Source organism: Drosophila nasuta, chromosome 2R (genome assembly GCF_023558535.2).
Source record: "Drosophila nasuta strain 15112-1781.00 chromosome 2R, ASM2355853v1, whole genome shotgun sequence".
NCBI classification, from domain to species: domain Eukaryota; kingdom Metazoa; phylum Arthropoda; class Insecta; order Diptera; family Drosophilidae; genus Drosophila; species Drosophila nasuta.
Window position 1 is genome coordinate 30,879,796 of NC_083456.1, and position 20,329 is coordinate 30,900,124.

The 20,329-nt window shown below is 44.0% G+C and overlaps 5 protein-coding genes across 5 annotated transcripts; all 5 read right to left on the bottom strand.

Moving 5' to 3' along the window:
- Positions 1–2,341: 2,341 nt before the first annotated feature.
- Positions 2,342–4,284, bottom strand: LOC132785485 (uncharacterized). Its single transcript, XM_060791604.1, has 3 exons — positions 3,837–4,284; positions 3,525–3,789; positions 2,342–3,468 (listed from the first exon to the last, which is right to left on the bottom strand). Exons 1-3 carry the CDS (start codon positions 4,265–4,267, stop codon positions 2,488–2,490), a joined length of 1,677 nt encoding a protein of 558 aa, XP_060647587.1. The 5' UTR covers positions 4,268–4,284; the 3' UTR covers positions 2,342–2,487.
- A 99-nt stretch (positions 4,285–4,383) lies between these two features.
- On the bottom strand, positions 4,384–7,413 carry LOC132785483 (uncharacterized). The gene is made up of 3 exons (XM_060791603.1): positions 6,770–7,413; positions 6,469–6,715; positions 4,384–6,415 (listed from the first exon to the last, which is right to left on the bottom strand). The coding sequence occupies exons 1-3, from the start codon at positions 7,249–7,251 to the stop codon at positions 4,448–4,450; spliced, it is 2,697 nt and encodes an 898-aa protein (XP_060647586.1). The 5' UTR covers positions 7,252–7,413; the 3' UTR covers positions 4,384–4,447.
- A 201-nt stretch (positions 7,414–7,614) lies between these two features.
- On the bottom strand, positions 7,615–10,829 carry LOC132786303 (uncharacterized). Its single transcript, XM_060792798.1, has 2 exons — positions 10,225–10,829; positions 7,615–10,169 (listed from the first exon to the last, which is right to left on the bottom strand). The coding sequence occupies exons 1-2, from the start codon at positions 10,542–10,544 to the stop codon at positions 7,769–7,771; spliced, it is 2,721 nt and encodes a 906-aa protein (XP_060648781.1). The 5' UTR covers positions 10,545–10,829; the 3' UTR covers positions 7,615–7,768.
- Positions 10,830–11,431: 602 nt separating this feature from the next.
- On the bottom strand, positions 11,432–14,776 carry LOC132785884 (uncharacterized). Its single transcript, XM_060792184.1, has 3 exons — positions 14,193–14,776; positions 13,889–14,135; positions 11,432–13,831 (listed from the first exon to the last, which is right to left on the bottom strand). The coding sequence occupies exons 1-3, from the start codon at positions 14,612–14,614 to the stop codon at positions 11,537–11,539; spliced, it is 2,964 nt and encodes a 987-aa protein (XP_060648167.1). The 5' UTR covers positions 14,615–14,776; the 3' UTR covers positions 11,432–11,536.
- Positions 14,777–14,924: 148 nt separating this feature from the next.
- On the bottom strand, positions 14,925–18,310 carry LOC132785937 (uncharacterized). Its single transcript, XM_060792269.1, has 2 exons — positions 17,718–18,310; positions 14,925–17,662 (listed from the first exon to the last, which is right to left on the bottom strand). Exons 1-2 carry the CDS (start codon positions 18,167–18,169, stop codon positions 15,079–15,081), a joined length of 3,036 nt encoding a protein of 1,011 aa, XP_060648252.1. The 5' UTR covers positions 18,170–18,310; the 3' UTR covers positions 14,925–15,078.
- Between the last annotated feature and the right edge of the window lie 2,019 nt (positions 18,311–20,329).

Sequence of the window (20,329 nt, forward strand, 5' to 3'; positions counted from 1 at the left end):
TAGTTTAATGTGTTGTGGTATATACATTTTGGTATATTTTGATATTTTGTGGTATATAAATTTAGTATATTTCAGTATTTTTCGGTACATAAATTCAGCATATTTTGGTATTTTGTGTTATATCTATGTGGTATATTTCAGCTTTCTGCAGTATATGTTTGGTATATTCTAGTATTTTGCAGAATATAAGTTTAGTATACTTTAAAGTTGTGTGGTATATACATTTTGGAATATTTTGATATTTTGCGGTATATAAATTTGGTATAATTTAGTATTTTGCGGAATACTTTAATGTTTCGTGGTATATACATTTTGGTATATTTTGATATTTTGTGGTATATAAATTTGGTATAATTTAGTATTTTGCGGTATAAAAATGTTGGTATATTTTAAATATAATACTGCACTGTCTAGCTTTAATACACTCATAGCTTTCTTAACTGTTTCTTCATAAGTTCATCTTCTCCCACTCTTCGATATACCCTCGCATAATTCTCCAAAGCTATTATAATTTCGCACACAAGCTGTTCTCTCTCTGCTTACAGTTTAATCCTATTCCGTAAGAGTAGCTAGTAGAAACTAGCTTATAAGGCGTATGTTTGTGTGGGCGTGGCTCTAAAAACTAATTTTAGATGTCATATCTAATGCTTATGTTTGGTATATGAGTGCATATTTGTATTTATATACAGCACTCAAATTGCATAAGTCTTAAGAAACCCCAAAAATGGGAAGCAGCTAATAACGAGAAATCGATTTGCTTGAAATAAAGATAAGTGCTTCCATAACATAAATAAGATATGTGAAATTAATTTATTGACACTGTTGCATATTAAACAACTTATAAAGTATGAAATTGAAATTGAGATGTGCAGGTAAATCTAATGATTGAAGTTATCATCCGGTGATTGGAAGATGAACACGTTGAATTCTAATAAACAAAAATGCTAATTAAAATGAATAGAAATTGTTAGAATTGGAATTTACGTTAAACACTTTATATTTAATTCAAATTTACATCAATTTTTTAGGTTGAGATACATTATTTTAATGACTGGCAATAATAATTTAAAATAAATAATTGACAACTTTTGCATTTGCAATTACTCATTTTAAATTATAACCCCAGTCGTATAGATTTTAAAATCCGCAAGAAACTCCTTTAACTTTGACCTAGTTCTCTCACTCATTCTGTACTCGACTTTTTCTTGGTGTTTTAGTTTCTGGTTGCTGTTGATTTTGGAACAGTCGCTGCTTTGGCTCTGCTGTTTGTTTTCACGCTAGCCTGAAGTTTGATTTCTAGTACTCGTAACCAAAGGGATTGCACCAGTCGCTGCACTGGACCTCACACGGATCGAAGCCATGGCCACGATGTGTCACATTCTCAATGGAAGGCGCAGGCACTTGGCGCAATGCGAGACGTCGACGTTGAGCATCCGTGAGTCCGTCTGGGCCTATGACGGGTTTTTTCTTGTGGCTATTCAGGTACTTTATCATATTGATGCCATTCTTTCGTAGTTTCTCCGCTTTTTCAGCAGCTTCCCTTCTAGCTCTTTCAGCCTCTAGAGCTGATTTTTGCAAACGCTTTGGCATTCGCACCGGAATCAATTTACTTTTACCAGCCGCGTGGCCTTTGGCACCGGGCACGTGGGACTTGGCAAAGGAAGCAGCACCTCCAGGTCCACCGTGTCCAGCACCACGTCCATCACGACCACCACAGATCAGATGTCCATTAGACTCACCCCAGATTGTTTTGCTTCTCGGCTTGCCACCTGGCGTAGCACCGTGAGCTCCGCCTCCTCTGTAACCAAAGACGCCATCCTCGAAGACAACTTCACCTGGGTTGCCAAAGGCCGTGCATCTGTAGCGATCAGCTGCCGCACAATCGTAGGTGCGCCAATAGGGACCAGGATGTGGCACTGGATACTTGGGTGTCACGGTATCCGCTTTCTCCTTCTTTTTTGGGTGTCTGCGTGCTGTTGTTGCAATGTCCTCGCTTTGGCAGCTGTCGCGCTTTGGCTGCAGCTGCCGGCGGACTCACATCGATGTCGTATTCCATCTCACTGTCGCTGGTATCTGTGAGCACCAGCTGATTCACACAGTTCTCCATACCACGACGATGACACTCATGTCGCAGAGCACAGCCCAGCTGCCGCTTTTCCATGTGGTTGCGACACACACACAACATCAGCGGTTTGTGGCAGGTGCATTTGCGAAAGCCGCGTTGTTTCAGCTTCTGCTTGATCTCTCTGAGTGCCACCGCCTGAGCGCTTTTGACTATCTTGAAGGTGATTGGATTCATCTCGACGTTGGGATCATTCACAGCTCGAAGTGTTATGTAGATTTCGCCATTCTTCTTGCACATATTTAGCGTGGGCTGCTGACTCTTACGTTTTTCCAGCTCCTCCCCCTTGATGCGTTGGCATATTTTCTCAGCACTTTCCTGCGGCTTGTAGTGCAAAAAGAAATTCATCAGCCGCTTGATGGGCTTCAGTATGTAGCCAGGTCGCCAGCCGTGCTTGCGAGACTCCGTACTCGATTTCCAGTCCCAGCCGTGATTCTTGGACACCGCCGTTTGCTGATTGACACAATGTTTGTGCCCAAGTCGCGACTTTTTCTCTCAAGTGCTTTTACAACTACAACGGGCTTTGTTTTTGCTTTCGCTGAACCGATTTTCACTTGGATTTTCTTTGGCTCGATCAGACTTTTGGATGATCCACGACTGGATGATTTTGAGGACCTAATTGATTTGGCTTTTTCGCATATTTTGTCCTGCGGCGCTTGCAGTTTCATTTCTTTAATATCGTAGAGATCCTTCAACTCTGAAAAGACACGCGATAGATAAGGTCGACATTGCTCCTTATTTTCGATGATTGCGCAATAGTCCTCGGATGATTTTGGCGATTGGACGTTACAATTTGTCGTCTTATCGGACTGAAAGATATCTCCACACAATCTTCGTATGCGACAATGGGCACACATCTTGCCAAACTGGCAAGTGCAACGACATTCGGCCTTCGACTCCTTCTTCTCCTTCTTCTGCGCTTCTTCCTTGCAAGGCGTTTGACAGGGATCATCGATTAGCAAATCGAGTGGTTTACCCAGATAATCCAAGAGTATTTGCTCCGCAGTCAGCTTATCCTTATGTCGTTCCTCTAGCATTGGCATTGGTTTAATGCCGCACTTGGGACAGGCGGCGAATTTCGGTAGCCAGGACATATTCGTAAGGCAAACAGGACAAAAGCGTGTGGGCTTAATGATGGGCTTGCCAATATCGCTGATTGGCATTGAAATCGAACGGGGTTCGGTGTCGCCCTGGCGTTGTGTTGGCAAGAAGGCAAAGCAGCTATGAACCGATGGCTTTATCATGAAATCATCCACGGGATCATAAGAAACTGGACTTGTGCAGCTGCGAGCCTTCGTTTGAGCCGTGACCGAGTCGACAATCTGTCCACACTCTTGAGTCATTTGCTGCACATGGAAATATCGAGTGAAGAATAAATTTTAGTGCGAAATTAAGTAACTACCTTGAGTTCACAGCAAATGGATTTTCTGGTTGGTTGATCGATGATATCCTTCTGCGCATGCCATTGATTATTCATGCTTTTATAGCGTTCCAAGTCGAGGCGTAGACGATCGTTATTACCTTCATCATCATCGTCTGACGGCGGCATGACATCAGGACAGACATCACAGGGTTTGGTGCAGCGTTGATTTTCGCCCATTATGAACATGATGTCACGCGGATTGATGCTTTTATTAATGTTCTGTCCACACTCTGGCTCCTCCTCTCTAAAACAACAGATGTTTATATAGGAGCGAGCTAAAGGTATACTTACTTTTTGGTATCAAAGCATTTGATGATGAGGCGACAGAGAATCTCGATGGTGCCTTTAGTTCCGACATTCAAGTCAATTTTGCAGCTGTCCGAATGCAGTAGATCAGTCATGCCATCTTGTATCTGATCGATAAACGTGCCGGGAAAGTTGATTTGGCCACTGCCTATAACGCTATCCTTGTACTTCACGACAATCGGCATGCCTCCTTCCTGGAGATTTTGGCGCAGTTTCTTGGCCGTTTGGGTGAACTCAGTGGATGCCTTTGGGTTGAATTCGGTGACATTGTGACGACTCGATGTGATCTTAATGGTGTCGAAGTTGAATTTTGCCTCAATTGTCAATTTCGTGGCATCGTACACCTTGAACTTGGGCAGATCATAGCGAGTGACAACTATGTCGAAGACAAAGTTGCATCGTGCAGGTAGATTCATTAGATTTTGTTCACTTGATTAATTTGTGTGCAAAAAATAATCATTTATTCATTTGGAATACACTGAAAACTGTAAATTGTAAAATTACGAAAAGTATACAAATGCAAATCGTACTTTGATGACAAAAATAAAATATTGTATATATAAAATCAAATGATTCAAATACACTTCTTCTGCAGCTTAATACGCATTTGCCGCTGGATTCCACGGTCTGGACACAGCTCCCTTCTTCATCATATACTCCATCATGTCTGTGGGTTTTTTCTGCTTCGATTTCTCTGCTTCGGCCTTCTTAGCTTCGGCTGCTGCAGCAGCTGCCTTGTAGAATTTCTGTGGCATTCTCACCGGAATCGGTTTGCTCTGGCCTTGCTTCTTCTTCGGTGCACCAGGGAATGTCTTGCCACCAACATTCCTCTGCGGCCCAAAGCGACCGCCACCCTGCATCGGTCCACCTGGCTTGGAGCCCCAAATCACATTCGATCTGAGACGTCCACCGGGATTAGCAGGCTCGCCGTGTGGTCCGCCCTGCTTATAGCCAAAAAGACCATCCTCAAACACCTGCTCACCTAGTTTGCCGTACGCTGTGCCCGTGTAGCGATCCCCCAGAGCACAGTCATAGGTGCGATTGTAGAAGGAATCGTTCTGTATGGGATACAGTGGCTTAACCTTTAGATCCTGCTTGCCTAGAGTCTGAGTGCTGTGATTCATTCTTGGCTTCACCTCAGCCAGCTGTCTTGCCACAGCTGCTGGAGGCGTGACATCGAAGTCAAACTCCATGTCACTCTCACTTGTGTCTGTGAGCACTAGATGCTCCACACAGCTCTCCATACCACGACGATGGCACTCCATTTGCAGCGCTGCCTCAAGAGCTTTCTTCTCCACTGGAGCACGGCAGACGCACAGCATCAGCGATTGATGGCAAGTGCATTTGGAGAAGCCCAAGTCTTTGAGCTTGCGTTTTATCTGTTGCAAAGTCACGGCCAGATCGCTTTTCACTATCTTGAACACAATCGGTTTCATCTTCACGTTGTCCGTGTTGATGGCTCGCAGTGTGACAAAGATTTCGCCATTCTTCTTGCACATATTGAGCGTGGGCAGCTGACGTTCTTGCTCCTCGGCTTGCTGCATCATCTTCTTGCAGATGGCCAAGGGTGCTTGATCGGGCGTGTATTCCAGAAAGTATTTCATTACCTTTTTAATCGGTTTGAGCACGGCACCGGGGCGCCAGCCATGTTTCCTTGCCTCCCTGGTGGAAGACCAGTCCCAGCCATGCCGCTGAGAGACGCCACGACTTTTCTTGGCGCACGACTTATGCAAGGAGCTAATAAGTCTGTTGGGCTCTTTGGCCACCTTTTTCACCTTCTTAGCCTTTGGTTTTTTTGTAATCGAACTTTTCCTGGCCTTTGCCGAAAATGGTAGCGGAGGTTTAGTTGATTTTCGCCTAGTTTGTTCGGTGATCTTCTCGAAATCCTCGGGTCGCACAGCATCCTTGATGTCGTACATGTCGCGCAACTCGGAAAAGACTCGTGATAGAAATGGTCGCGAGGACTTTTCCTCTAACTTCTCTTCCATCGCGCAGTAATCGACTTGCTCCTCTTCTGATTCCACTTTGGGTGACGTAGCTGGCTGCTGCAGATTTATAAAGTCTGCGCACTGCTCTCGAATGCGACAATAAGCACAGATCTTGCCATATTTGCAGGTGCAACGACAAACGTGCTCGGGTTTCTTTTTCTCTTCCGGTTTGTCGCAAGGCAACTTACAGTAATCGTCCACTGTTTGCTTTTGCTTGCCCAGATACTCGAGAATTATGTTATCCGCTTTCAGCGGCTTCTCTTCGCCTGCCACAGGCGAGGGCTTTAAGCCACATTTGGGGCAAGCAGCGAACAAGGGCAGCCAGGACATGTTGGCCAGGCAGCCGGGACAGAAGCGAGAGGGCTTTATGTCGTTTTTTTTGCTGTCGCCAACAGAAACCTCCATTTTGGGAGCAGAGAAATTGAGTACAGCTGGAGCGGCAGCTTGCTCTTCCACTTGGGAGCAAGGCCCATCGCAAGGACCTCGCAGGCTGTCTGCGGTGCGGCAAGGCGGCGTCGGACGCTTTGTGCCCTTGAGTATGGTGTCTATAGTGCTGACACAATCCGTGGTCATTTTCTGAGAGAAAAGCAAATAGTAAGAAGTAAGAGGTCTTAGAGAAGTGCACTCACTTTAAGCTCACAGCTGATGGCATCGAGACCAGGATTATATAGAAGGGTTTCAGCTGTACTTGGCGGAGGCTTGACAGTCTGATAGCGCAGCAGATCCAAGTTGATGCGCTCATCACCCTCTTCCTGCTCCCAGGCATCTAAGCAAGGATCACAGGGATGCGGACATTTCTGAGATTCGCTGACGAGAAACAGAATATCATGGGGACTGATGCAACTGCCCATGAACTGACGACATTCACTTGGTCCTCTGTAAAGGAAAAGTGTATTTTATAAGTAAACAATTGAAAATTAGTTTACTTACTTGTTCTCCTCGCATTTGATTAGCAAACGTAGCAGAAACTCTATGCTGCCCACCACTTCACCATTTTTCTGAAAATTACATGTATCTGAGTGCATTAAATCTGTCATATCCTCGGCAATATTCTCGGTGAAGCTCTCGGGAAAGAGCAGCTGACCAGAGCCGATTAAAATGCCATTATACTTAACTGACACTGGCATGCCACATTCTTCGATAGTCTGACGAAGTTTATATGGATTTATTTGGAATTCGGTGCCAGTTCCGTTTACGAAATCGTTAACATTGATTCGATTTCCGGTTATTTCTATTGGCTTTCGATTAAACTGTACACCAATGCTTAACTTGTACTTATCATCCGTTTTCAATTGCGGAGTATAGAAATTTGTAACGATAATGTCAAAGACGAAATTACATTTGATAACTAACGATGGCCGCAAAATACTCTTTTTTATACTTTTTTTAACTGAAGTCTTTCTTCGATCCATGTTTAGGGTTGAGATTACTTTTCTTCTGCAGATTTGATATCTGCGAATTTAGCACACGGAAATTTAAAATTGATAAATACAATTTTGAACAAATATTACAAGTCAACTTCTGTTTTATTGAACATTAAAATTCTAAAAACTAGAATGAAACTGGTTGAATTGAAATATTGCTTAAGTAGTTTCAAAAGAAAAGCTGTTGTGATGATCAAGAAATTTCCTAATAAGTAGAATTCAATTAAAGACAATTTCGAAACAACGAAATCAAAAATTACGAAAACAATCGAATTTTGCAGCTTCACTGAAATCGTGATAATAACTCTAGAGAGAGCTAATATATTTGATTATTCAAAGAGACATTCTGTTTTTATATCGTTTATGTCATTTATTCATTTGTGAAATCAAACTTCCATAATTATACATATGTGCGTTTCAACATTTCAAGCTCCTGCCAAGGAGCTCGAGAGCTCACAATTTGTCCAGCATTAAAGTTCTTTACCGATTCCATGCAGTCAGTCTTTCAGCAACAATAGTAGCAAGGATCGCAGCAATAGTTACATTGGTATGAATACGGATTTGGATAGCATGAACATAAGTCACACTGTGGATATCCCTTGCCTAGCCGTGGCAAAGTATCAAGTGGAGGAATTGGAGCTTGAAGAAGAGCGCGACGAGTGCGTTGGGCATCTGTGAGTCCATCTTTGCCCACAACGAGTTCAGTTGCAGTCTTCTTGTTCTTGTCTTCTTTAGGTTCATTGGGATTCCAGGGTTTCGACACTGTACCTTTCTTTTCCAGATATTCAATGATATTGATGCCCTTTTTCTTCTCGGCAATCGCTGCTTCAGCTGCCTTCTTTTCCTTTTCTACAGCTTCAGCTTCGGCTTTGTAATACCGCGCTGGCATACGCACAGGTATGGGAGCACTTTTGCCAGTTGGTTCCTTTTTAGCACCCGGAATTGATTTGCCGCCAGCGCCACCGCCAAAGCCACCGCCAACGGCACCTCCTGGACCTCTTCGGGTACCACCTCCAGCGCCATCACGTCCGCGTATTGCCTCCCCAGGCTTTGAGCCCCAGATAGTCTGTGGCCTCGATTTGCCGCCTGGATCAGCTAGAGGACCGTGTGCACCGCCACCCTGATTGCCAAAGACACCATCTTCAAAGACTTCTTCGCCCAGTGCACCAAACGCTGTGCCTGTATAACGATCTCCCACGGCACAGTCGTAGGTGCGATAGTAGGGATTAAATTCAGTGGGATACTTGGACTTCACCTCAAGATCATCAGCATTCTCTGTTTGTGTGCTGTTGTTTAAGGACTTTCGTTTTATTGGTTGTCGTGTCGACTGAGCAGGAGCTTCTGGCGGAGACACATCCAGGTTGTATTCCATTTCGCTTTCGCTTGTGTCAGTGAGAATGAGTTCCTCCACACAACTTTCCATGCCAAGCAGCTGACACTCGCTTTCCAGCTCAGCTGCAAGTTGCTGCTTTTCTTTGATTTCGCGGCAAACACATAACATTAACGGCTTGTGACAGCTGCACTTGGGAAAGCCCTTAGCCTTGAGCTTGCGTTTCAGTTCGCTAAGTATTAGAGCCTCATCGCTCTTGACAATTTTGAACATAATGGGATTTTCCGACGGATCAGAAGATTGGAACGTGATGCAAATGGCGCCGTTTTGCTTGCAGATGTTAAGGAATGGCTTATTCGATTGTTTTTGTTTCTCCTGTTCATCAACCTCCTTGCTAATATTAGTTGCATTCGGATCATCAGAGCACTGCGTGAAGAACTTCATAATGTTGAACACATAGCGACTGATAGCTCCAGGTTTCCAGCCGTGCTTACGAGCCTCATCGGTACATTTCCAGTCCCAGCCGTGACGTCGTGGAACATTGTTGCGTTTCTTAACGCGTTTCTTTTCGGCGTTACTTGCAGGAGAGGCGCCTGTGGTTTGTCCACCTGACTCTCTTTTGGACGTTAATGAAGACAACTTTTTGCTAGATGACATTTGGGAGCCCATTTGTGCAGCTTCTTCTGCTGCATCTTTTTTGTTATAGAGCTCTAAAAGCTCAGCGAAAACGTTCTCGAGTTGCGTGCAACACTTTTCCTCCTTTTTTTCGACAACGACGCAAAAGTCTTCCTTGGAAGTTGGTTTCACCTCAGGACACTCTTCAGAGTCTGACATTTTCTTCTCGAAGATATCAGCGCTGATCAGACGCATGCGACAATGAAGACACATTTTGCCTGCTTTGCAAATGCAGCCACAACGATTTTGATCCTCAATTGCCTTTTCAGGATTTTCTATATCCACATCGCAAGGTTCCTGGCAGGCATCCTTTCCCGTTGGTGGCACTTTCACATACTCTTGGATTATCTGTTCGGCTGTGGGCTTATTTTTCTTTTCTTCTTTCTTTTCTGGCTTCGGTTTGTTGCTGCACTTAGGACAGGGAGAGTATTTGGGCAGCCAAGACATTGGCGTCAGGCACACAGGACAATAGCGTATGGGACTTATGCCGTTTTCTTGCCAATCTTCGAGGGGAACAGGCATTGGGCGGTCAACTTCGTTGGACTTGATATTAGAGGGCTTGCCACTCCAGTCTGTGAAGAGGCACTCAGTCGGTGGGTTTAACTTGTTCATTTGCGTAACAAGCGAGTCAATAACATGTCCAAACTGTTTCGTCATATGCTTCAGCTCACAACTGGCATCCATGTCGCCATTCTCCTCTGGCGATGCATGTACAGGCTGTTTAATTGGTTCATAACGATCCAGATCTAGTTGAAGTCGCTCATCGCCCTCTTCTGGCTGCATTGCATCCTTACAAGTGTCACAGGGATGAGGTTGAGGACATTCTTGTGGTGCGGCCATAACAAACATAATGTCAGTTTGATTAATGTCCATATTTCTACGACACTCACTTTCATCTCGACTGCAGAAAAAGAATCAATTATATCTAAGTTGGGAAAATAACTTTCTTTACTTACTCTTCCTTTTCACATTTGATGATTAGTCGGCATTTGAATATCACTTTTCCCACTTCCTCGTCGTTCTTTTCTATACTGCAAGAACCTTCGTACTCCAAGTCTCCCATGCCTTCTTTTATCCCTTCCAAGAACTTATCGGGAAACATCATTTTACCTTCGCCGATTGTGCTACTTTTTGCCATAGCTTTAAACGTTATTCCATTATTTTCGATGCTTTGCCGCAATTTTTTTGCCGTAGCTAGGAATTCAATGCTTGAATTGGGATTATATTCCGTGACATTGATGCGACTTGTGGTTATTTCTATTTTCTGATTAACCATTGTTGCATCAAATTTTAAATGTTTGGCATCGTTAGCTTTTAATTTAGGCGAGTCAAAGCTCTTTACAAAAACATCCCAATACAAAATTAAGGTTTGCCATTCTTCGTCTTCTATAATCCTCTAACTAAATGAAAATGCGACTTTTCAGTTGTACTTAAAGTGTGAGAAAATAAGTGTTTTTTGCACCGCGAAATGTTAAATGAATGCAATACAAAATTGTAACACAATTTTGTTAGTAAAGTACAACGAAACCTGTGAGTTGTGTAATGTATCTGAAATTGATTTTCTAAAGCAAAAACTACTAAGAGCTCATAGTATTAGAAACAAGTAAGAAAGCTACATTCGAGTGTACTCGAATTTTCAGGAATCATAACTACTGTAGTAATTATTGTATATACCAAAATTCGCAAAGCTCTAGCTTCAAAATTACGCTTGCTATTCGATTTTTTTGATTTGCGGGGGCGGAAGTGGGCGTGGCAAAAATTTGAAACAAACTTGATCTGCGTGCAAATATAACAAATGCTGTCGAAAAAAAAATTATAGCTCTATCTCTTATAGTCTCTGAGATCCACAGACGGACATGGCTAGATTGTCTTGGCTTTATGCCTCGTTCTACCTGTTACATACATTTCATGCCTGCACAAATTTATAGTACCCTTGAAAAACTAGTCTGAATAATATTTAACGAGTCTTTTTATAGTTTTGTGAAAATAAATATAAAACTGTCATAAGGATACGTCTTTTGTCTGTCCTACAATATTAGCGCTTGGGTCTAAGATATCTAAGATCCACAAACTGGTTTTCATAAGTATGATATGTAAGTTAACAAACTCTTTAGCTCATAAACTTTAAAACCATTCCCATTGCATTAAAATAAATCACTAATGTCACACTATACACAATTTATTGGTGTCATAAAAGAAACAAATATAGTATTTCAAAACGTGCATTCTCTACTTGACTAGCAAAAATAGGTGCACGGATAGCAGCATTCACCATGGCAGGGATTGTAGCAACTTCCAGGACATTTGCCCAGTCGTGGCATTGAGTCGAGAGGTGGTATCGCATTCATGCACAGTTGACGACGTTTGCGTTCGCCATCGGTCAGACCATCTGGGCCTTTTTTCTGGTTCCGGTTTTGGTGGCTCTTTGGGTTTCGGATTATTGGGATCCCAGGGCTTGGGAACGGAGCCCTTTTCCTCCAAATACTTGATGAGATTTGTTCCCTTTTTCTTCTTTGCAACTTCTGCCTTGACTTTATCCTTTTCGGCCTTTTTGTCTGCAGCCACTTTTTTGTTATGACGATCGGTCATGCGCACTGGAATAGGCGGACTCTTCACTTTGCTGCCTGGCTCCTTTTTGGCTCCTGGGAATGACTTGCCACCAAAACCAGCAAAGCCACCGCCTCCTGGACCGCCTCCAACACCACCGCCAGCACCACCTCCATGACCACCTCGGCCACCTGCTCCTCCTCCTCTGCCGCCACCAGAGCCAACACGTCCGCCACCCACCATCGGTCCACCTGGACTTGCACCCCAAATTCCTGGCACCTTGGCCTTGCCTCCAGGTGCAGCTGAAACACCATGCGGGCCGCCCCCTCGGAATCCAAAGACGCCATCCTCAAACGGCGTCTCCCCTGGCGCTCCCAAAGCTGTGCCCGTGTATCGATCTCCGGCAGCACAATCATAGGTGCGCGTATAAGGATTTGTTGGACGCGGATACTTGGGCACTACCTTAAGATCCTTCTTGCCTAATGTCTGTGTGCTGCGTGTTCGCAGCAGATCTTTTCCGCCACACTTTCTGGGCGAAGCTGAGGCCGCTGGCGGTGATACATCAAAGTCGAACTCCATTTCGCTATCGCTGGTATCGGTGAAAGTCAATGTATCGACGCAGTTCTCGAAGCCCAAGCGTTTAGATTCCTTGGCCACAGCCTGTTCGAGTTGCTTCTTTTCGTCCTGGCGGCGGCAGACACACATCATCAATGGCTGGTGGCAGCAGCACTTGGGATATCCCTTCTCCTTAAGCGTCTTCTTGATCTTACTCATAGCTACAGCCAGTGGACTTTTCACGATCTTGAATATAATGGGCTTCATCTGTATATTCTGATCGTTGATGGCGCGCAGTGTGACAAAGATTTCGCCATCTTTTTTGCACATATTCAACGTAGGCAGCTGTCTTTCTCTTTCACGCTCTGCCTCTTGCTCTTTCTCGCACATTTTAAGTGGTGTTTTATCCTTAGTATGGTGCAAGAAGAAAACCATCAGCTTTTTCACCGATTTGCGCACGGATCCTGGTTTCCAACCATGTTTGATTGCCTCGGCTCCCAGGTGCCAAGCCCAGCCTTGTCGATGGGTTACGTGTCCAGGCGAGTTCACACAGAATTTGTGTCCGGTTTCGAAGGGCTTGCGCTTGCGCTCGACGGCTTTATGTGTTCTTGGTACTAGTTTCTTGTGTTCATGAACCGCTTGGACTGGAGCTGTTTTTGCTTTTTCCTGTCGCTTCTTCTTTTCCTCAGGCAATCGACTGGCAGGTTTTTCAGACTCATCTTGTGGCTTTGCATCTTTGATGTCATATAAATCTCGCAGCTCGGAGAAGACGCGTGACAAAAACGGCCGACACTCGGTCGAATCGTTCTCCAAAACACAAAAGTCCTCGGAGGATCTGGGTTTCACTTTCGGACACACTGGCTCATTTTTGCTGGCCTGAAAGATGTCCGCAACGAGCTTACGGATGCGACAATGTGCACAGACTTTTCCCAACTTGCAGGTGCATCGACACTCGGTTTCCTCCTCCGCTCCCTTTTCTTCTTCCTGTTTATTACACGGATCCACACAGTAATCCTCGCCGGCGCCCTTGGGCTTGCCCAGAAACTCGTTGAGGATTTGATCGACTGATAGCGCTTTCTCCTTGTGGCGATCTTCAACCACTGGCATGGGTTTCACACCACACTTGGGACAGGCTGCGAATTTGGGCAGCCACGACATGTTGGTCAAGCAAATGGGACAGAAACGCGAAGGCTTGACCATTGGCTTCTCCAAGTCACTAATGGGAACGGGTATCAAGTTTGCATTGCAGAAGTCCGGACTGTCGCCAATGCGAGCAGGCAGATAGGAAAAACAAGGATAGTTGGGTGAAGTTAGAGGATTTTCTTCAATGGGAATATGATCGGTAATGAGGCAGGGACTGCTGAGGTCATCAGGTTTGCGACAAGGCGCCTTCAACGGCTTGGGATGACCTGCTGCCTTAGTAATGGAATCCACAATGTCCTCGCACTCTTGAGCCATTTTCTAAGCAAATAAATGAAGTTAGTAAATCAGCGATAAGTTGAATTGGCCCACACTCACCTTGATCTCACAACAGGCAGCATTGCCAGCTGGAGTGTGTGTGAACACCTTGTCGGATTTGAGGCCATGCGTGAGACTGCGATAGCGTTGCAAGTCTAGTTTGAGATTTTCATCGCCTTCCTCTGCTTCTAGTGCATCCAGGCAAGGATCACAGGGACTGGGACAACGCTGAGATTCAGCCATTACAAACATAATATCCTGCTGCCCAATGCTCTTGTCCATATTGCGCTTGCAAATGCTTTCCTCCCTAAAATGCAGCGCGAATTTCAACAATACAACTTTATGCCTTTATGTTGTTACTTACATTGGTTGCTCTTCACATTTGATGATTAGGCGGCAAAGTATCTCCATGGTGCCCAAAACTTCACCGTCTTTCTCAATATTACAGGAATCCACGTGCATCACATCGGACATGCCATCGTCGATGCGTTCAATAATCATCTGGGGAAAGCTTATTTGCCCCGTGCCCACAACTCGATCATTATACTTGACTGTGATGGGCATGCCGCATTCCTCGAGGGTTTTTCGCAGCTTCTTCGCTACAGCTGCGAACTCAAGGCCCGCTGTGCTTCTGAATTCACTAACATTAATGCGACTGGAAGTTATGGAGATGGCTTTATTATTGAATTGAGTAACCACCTCCAATCTTTTGGGATCTTTAATAGCAATGCCGGGTGCCTCAAAGTGCGACACAACAACATCAAAGACAAACTGATTATTCGCCATTTTGATGTTGGCTTGAAATTGGCTTCGTCAAGTTTTAATCTCTTTAAAAGTTACATAAAAATTTTGTTTGCAAAACGAAGAAATATAATTGATTACTTTAAATTTAAATTCTAGTGCAATATTTCCAAATAACCTACACTAGCTTACACAAAAAAAGGTTTAAGAGTATTATAAGTTTAGCTAATTTAAAATGAACATTAGCTAGTTAAAAGCAAAGGCTACTAAGATGATTTAGATGGCTTCAATGTAGCCGGGAAATGTTTAAAAGTGAAATACAGAAAATGAATAACGTAATTATAAAAGCCATAAGTTTAAGTATAAAATAAAATTTATTAATATTGATATATTTAGTAGTTTACAAATATTTTGCATATTTAAAATTTGTGCGCTTCCCTCTTCAAGCTTAAGAGTTTAGTTCATGTCAATAAATAAAATTTTGCATATTCCAAACGTCAATCAGTCTTTCAGCAATAGTTGTAACAGGGATAGTTACAACTGTAGGAGAATGGACTGTAACACGCTGCACATGGATCAAAACCCTTTCCCAAGCGTGGCAAATGATCAAATGGTGGAATGGAAACTTGGAGCAAAGCTCGACGAGCACGTTGGGCATCTGTGAGTCCGTCTTTGCCCAGAACTGGACCAGTTGTCTTTGTTGTTGTCTTTACTTCAGGTTCGGGTTCGTTGGGATTCCAGGGCTTTTTAACAGCGCCCTTTTTCTCCAGATACTTGATGAGATTGATGCCCTTTTTCTTGGTTGCAATCGCTGCCTTAACCGCATCCTTTTCGCCTTTGATAACTGCTGCCACCGCTTTGTTGTGGCGATCTGTCATACGCACCGGAATAGGAGGACTTTTGCCTGCTGGCTGCTTTTTGGCACCTGGGAATGATTTGCCACCAAAGCCTCCGAAGCCACTGCCAGGACCTGCGCCAGGACCGCCACCGTGGGCTCCCTTTCCACCGCCACCTCTACCTCCACCTCCTCCACCACCTCCTCCACCTCCTCCACCACCGCCTGTGCCATCTCGTCCACCACCTCGCATTGGGCCGCCAGGCTTTGAGCCCCAGACAGTCTTTGGCTTGAGTCTGCCGCCTGGAGCAGCTGGTTGCCCATGAGGACCGCCACCTCGGAAGCCAAATACGCCATCCTCAAAGACATGCTCACCAGGAGAACCAAACGCTGTGCCAGTGTATCGATCTCCGGCAGCACAGTCGTAGGAACGCCAGTAAGGATCCAGTTTGGCGGGATACTTTGGCGTCACCTGCTGATCACCAGCTGCCGTCTGGGTGCTAATATTCAATGTCTTCGGCTTGATTGCCAACAGGTTTGGCTTGGCAAGAGCTACGGGCGGAGAGACATCCAAGTTGTACTCCATCTCGCTGTCGCTGGTATCTGAGAGGGTTATTTTATCGACGCAGCTCTCCATGCCAAGACGTTTGCACTCTTTTCGCAGTTCACACTCGAGTTGTTTCTTTTCGATATTCTTGCGGCAGACGCACATCATCAGAGGTCGATGGCAGGTGCACTTGCGGTAGCCTTTGGCCTTAAGCTTGCGCTTGAGCATGCGCATTGCTCGGGCCAAATCGCTTTTGACTATCTTAAAGATAATAGGCTTCATATCAATGTTGGCAGAGTTCGCTGCTCGCAATGTGATGAAGATGGCACCATTTCGTTTGCAGATGTTTAGAATGGGCTTCCGACGTTCCTTCTCCTGCTGCTGTTCCTCAGCACGTCGACAAGTATTGAACGCATTCTGATCAGGCGAATATTGCAGAAAGAACTTCATAATGGCGCCGGCATAGCGGCAAATGGCTCCAGGTCTCCAGCCGTGTTTGCGAGCCTGTTTGCTGGATGGCCATGACCAGCCGTGACGTCGTGAGATTTTGCCGGGTTCCTTGAGGCAGCTTTTGTGTCCGATCTTTGGCTGCGGAGCGCGATGTAGAAATGTGGGACTACCAACTGCCTTTAAGGTAGTGCCTGATGATGAGAATTTGTGTGCGGCTGAAGTCATGTATTCGCTACGCTTGCGTCCAAAAAGAGATTGCGTGCAACGTGAATCTAACTTTTGTTGTGCAGCATCTCTTTTGTGGTACAAATCACGCAGCTCGGCGAACACACGCTCCAAATACGGACGACATTGTATCTCATCCTCCTCAACAACAACGCAGAAGTCTTCGTTGGAATTGGGCTCGAGCACCCGACAATCTTTATACTCGGCGTCCTTCTGCTTGAAGATGTCGGCACACAGTTTTCGAATCCGACAATGAACACACATTTTGCCCGCTTTGCAGGTGCAGCGGCAACGGTTTCTACAATAATCTGCGGCTCCATTTTTGTTTAGTTCCTTTTCGAGTTTTACAACAGAACGTTTTCTTACATCTGTTTCATTTGCATTCACAACTTCCTGCTCATTATCGTCATCCATTCGACAGGGATCTAAGCAAGGATCTACTCGCTTAGGTGGCAACTTCAGATACTCTTGGACTATTTGATCGGCAGTCGGTGGCTCCTCGGGTTTCTCGTCGAACTGTGGCATCGGTTTTGTGCAGCACTTTGGACATGGCGCGTATTTGGGTAGCCAGGACATTGCCGTCAGGCAGACGGGACAAAAGCGTATGGGCTTTATGCTCTTATCTGGCCAGTCGCCAACGGGAATGGGAATTGTGCGATTCACGTTCATGGGCTTGAAACCCGCCGCCTTTCCGCTCCAGTCGGTGAAGAGACACTGATCGTTGGGCATCGGTGAGTTTAACGTGTTCATTTGTCTGATGAGCGAGTCGATGACATGTCCATATTGTTCGGTCATATTCTTGAGATCACAGCACGCATCCACGCCACAAATATCCTCTGGTGGTGCATAGACTCGATGGTTGAGTTCCCTGTAACGCTCTAGATCCAGTCGAAGGCGCTCATCGCCCTCTTCTGGCTCCAGTTCGTCGTAGCAGGGTCCTTCTGGCTTGGCACAAGGCTGCGGTTCACCGAATAAGAACATGACATCCGCTGGATTGATAATTTTTCCCAGGTTGCGGCATTTGCTCTTCTCATCACTGTGTTAAGTCAATTATGAGATGCTTCTGAGATGAGAATTTCGTATTTACTTACAACACATCCAACTGAGGCTCTTCACATTTGATGGTCAACACGCAGAGCAGCTCCACAATGCCAATTTCCTGTTCCCGTCGAATCAGAGAGCAAGTGTCCGCATGCATCAAGTCGCTCATGCCAATCTCTATGCGATCAATAAAGTGCTGTGGAAATGTAAACACTGTCGTTCCCAATGTTGCACCTCTGTAACGTGCCACAATGGGCATGCCCGTTGCCTCGAGAGTTTTACGCAGACCATCGGGAGTTTCTGTGATTTCGGTGCGTCTTCCAGCTTTAAACTCTGACACATTGATGCGACTTTGTGTGATATTGATGGCCACTCGATTGAACTTGGCATTCACGAGTAGATCCTTGGGATCGGCAATATCGTCCTTAAAGAACTGAAGCCGTGTTACAATGATGTCGAACAAGAAGTTCACACGTTCTGTGGGGGCTTGAAATTCCGACATTGTGATGTGGTACGTTAATTGCAATTTTCTTTTCGTCAAATCGATAAAAAATTAAAAAAAAGTAGTAGTATTTTAAAAGAATTTAATAGAAATGCTAAATTTTGCTCTGCTCATAAAAAATTATTATGAAAAGTGATGGGAGAACTTTTCGTTAATGTCAGCTTACTATGTATAGAAAAATGCCTCTAATTAAACTTGACTTTTTGCTTAGTTTTTTCTCGCTGCTGCAAAGTTTCGCTTCATAAAATTGCCACAATGGATCATTGCAGGGTTCAGTGCCAGGCGAGCCGTCAATGCCCATGAGGATTTTCGGTCAGCGTCTGATGCCGAGAAACCTTTTAATTGCAGTGGTTAGCTGACATTGTTCATTGTCCTGCTCATTAGTTGGCACCGACTTGTCTGACTGACTGCTTGGGGCCAATGCACTTGGTGGCTAGGCGAATCCCACGGCTTAACCCCCTCCGAAACAATTTAAACACGTTGAATATTTGATATCAGTTGCGTGTAGTAAGCGGCTTAGCCACGTGCCACGTGCTGCATACCACAAAGCTCTTTAACCTCTAAGTATGGCACATTATTTCACCTCATGCACTTATCTAAATTAAGTTCAATTTTAATTAAATTTCGCGCATTAATTCGTCGCTTATCGACGCTGGCGCCAACGCCAACGCCATCGTCATCGCCATCAAATGCCAAAGCAACTAACCTAATGAAAGTTGCCAGGACAGCAGCCGTCGCAGCTGTTGAAGTACTCCAGGCGATGTGCTATCGTCAATCAGTTTACTGCACAAAAAAATAAACACTGGGGAAAATGGGAAAAACTAAGCCGATTTAATTGGTTTCAAATTTTGCGCGTTATAGGCACACAGCTTGTGGCCCTGGCCCAAAATACAATCTGTTGTCAGCTCACACTAACAGCAACTATGTATAATAATAATAGCACTATGCTGCTCAAGTGTCGAACATATCAATTTACAAAAGCATAAAGATATGATGCACTTTTTTTTTTGATGTTAGAAAATCGATTTTTACAATCACATTTGATTTTATAAAATACTCATTACACAATTGAAAATAGTTTCATGTTACAGAGTGTAAATAACGATGTGATTCCTTTTCGCACAATTCGTTTATATTGTTTTGCAATTTCGGAATTGTTGCTTTTGGCTGCAATGTTGCGGATTTTAAACTGATTTGTTGGTCAACTGGACGTCATTGCGCATAAATTGCGTTTTAAGTGGATTTCTCCAGCCTATAGAACAAAAGCCAAGTTTGTCGACGGTATTTCTCAATCGAAATTGATATAACAAGTGATTAATAGATTAACTTTAAAACAGAAACGGTTGGATAACTGCATTTAATAAGAATTTCCATTACGTATACGTAATTTTCTTATTAAAAAGTTAAAGTTCAATCAGCTTCCAGAAATAATGATGCTACGTATGTAGACGAAATAACCTTTCTACAATAAAGCCATTGTAATTAACTTTCCTAGAATTGCAAATTCTGGCCGTCCGACCACTTGACGTATACACAATATGCTTGTGCATACAGCAGATGGTTCAAATTAAAGCAATTAATAATTTATTTCTTGGAGTATTTGTATTTAGCCTGCAGGCATCACATTCAGCAGGGGGTCATTGTCGCATTTCTAGGCGCTGTTACATTATCGAACATGAGAGAAATATGCAACGAGTAAGAGATGAATGAGTATCAGAGTGACTTGAGTTTAATTTCAGTTTACTCCATCACAAATTTCAGCTTCAACTTCCTATCATTTTACGTTTGAATTTAGTGTCAAATATGAGACTCCTTTCAGTAAGCTGAAGCTAACTTTCCACATTCATTCGAAAACAATATTTTGTGCCGATTACATCGCTAGAATAATTTTAACATTACAATTTTGTACAATTCGTTACCTTTGCACTTTTAACGGGCTTTTTCTTTTATTAATTTATTTTATCAAGTAAGTACCAACAATTCACGCATATATAATACAGTCAATGGATAATAGTAGTAGTAAAGCGCTTCAATCAACATTTAAAATTTTAACCAACATAACGTGTTCCTAAAAAATTAGCTACGGTAAGCTGCGAATTTAGAATGATTCATTGACTATATAGTGTAGATGACGCTATAAAGTTTATACATATATTCTTG

Excerpts from the sequence above, each read along its gene's own strand:
- LOC132785485 (XM_060791604.1), bottom strand. The coding sequence starts at position 4,267 with ATGAATCTACCTGCACGATGCAACTTTGTCTTCGACATAGTTGTCACT. Across the intron at positions 3,790-3,836 it reads AAATGCTTTGATACCAAAAA|AGAGGAGGAGCCAGAGTGTG; the intron begins GTAAGTATACCT and ends CTGTTGTTTTAG. Across the intron at positions 3,469-3,524 it reads CCATTTGCTGTGAACTCAAG|CAAATGACTCAAGAGTGTGG; the intron begins GTAGTTACTTAA and ends TTCCATGTGCAG.
- LOC132785483 (XM_060791603.1), bottom strand. The coding sequence starts at position 7,251 with ATGGATCGAAGAAAGACTTCAGTTAAAAAAAGTATAAAAAAGAGTATT. Across the intron at positions 6,716-6,769 it reads ATCAAATGCGAGGAGAACAA|AGGACCAAGTGAATGTCGTC; the intron begins GTAAGTAAACTA and ends TTTCCTTTACAG. Across the intron at positions 6,416-6,468 it reads CCATCAGCTGTGAGCTTAAA|AAAATGACCACGGATTGTGT; the intron begins GTGAGTGCACTT and ends CTTTTCTCTCAG.
- LOC132786303 (XM_060792798.1), bottom strand. The coding sequence starts at position 10,544 with ATGGTTAATCAGAAAATAGAAATAACCACAAGTCGCATCAATGTCACG. Across the intron at positions 10,170-10,224 it reads ATCAAATGTGAAAAGGAAGA|TCGAGATGAAAGTGAGTGTC; the intron begins GTAAGTAAAGAA and ends CTTTTTCTGCAG.
- LOC132785884 (XM_060792184.1), bottom strand. The coding sequence starts at position 14,614 with ATGGCGAATAATCAGTTTGTCTTTGATGTTGTTGTGTCGCACTTTGAG. Across the intron at positions 14,136-14,192 it reads AAATGTGAAGAGCAACCAAT|GGAGGAAAGCATTTGCAAGC; the intron begins GTAAGTAACAAC and ends GCTGCATTTTAG. Across the intron at positions 13,832-13,888 it reads CTGCCTGTTGTGAGATCAAG|AAAATGGCTCAAGAGTGCGA; the intron begins GTGAGTGTGGGC and ends TTATTTGCTTAG.
- LOC132785937 (XM_060792269.1), bottom strand. The coding sequence starts at position 18,169 with ATGTCGGAATTTCAAGCCCCCACAGAACGTGTGAACTTCTTGTTCGAC. Across the intron at positions 17,663-17,717 it reads GAGCCTCAGTTGGATGTGTT|TGATGAGAAGAGCAAATGCC; the intron begins GTAAGTAAATAC and ends GACTTAACACAG.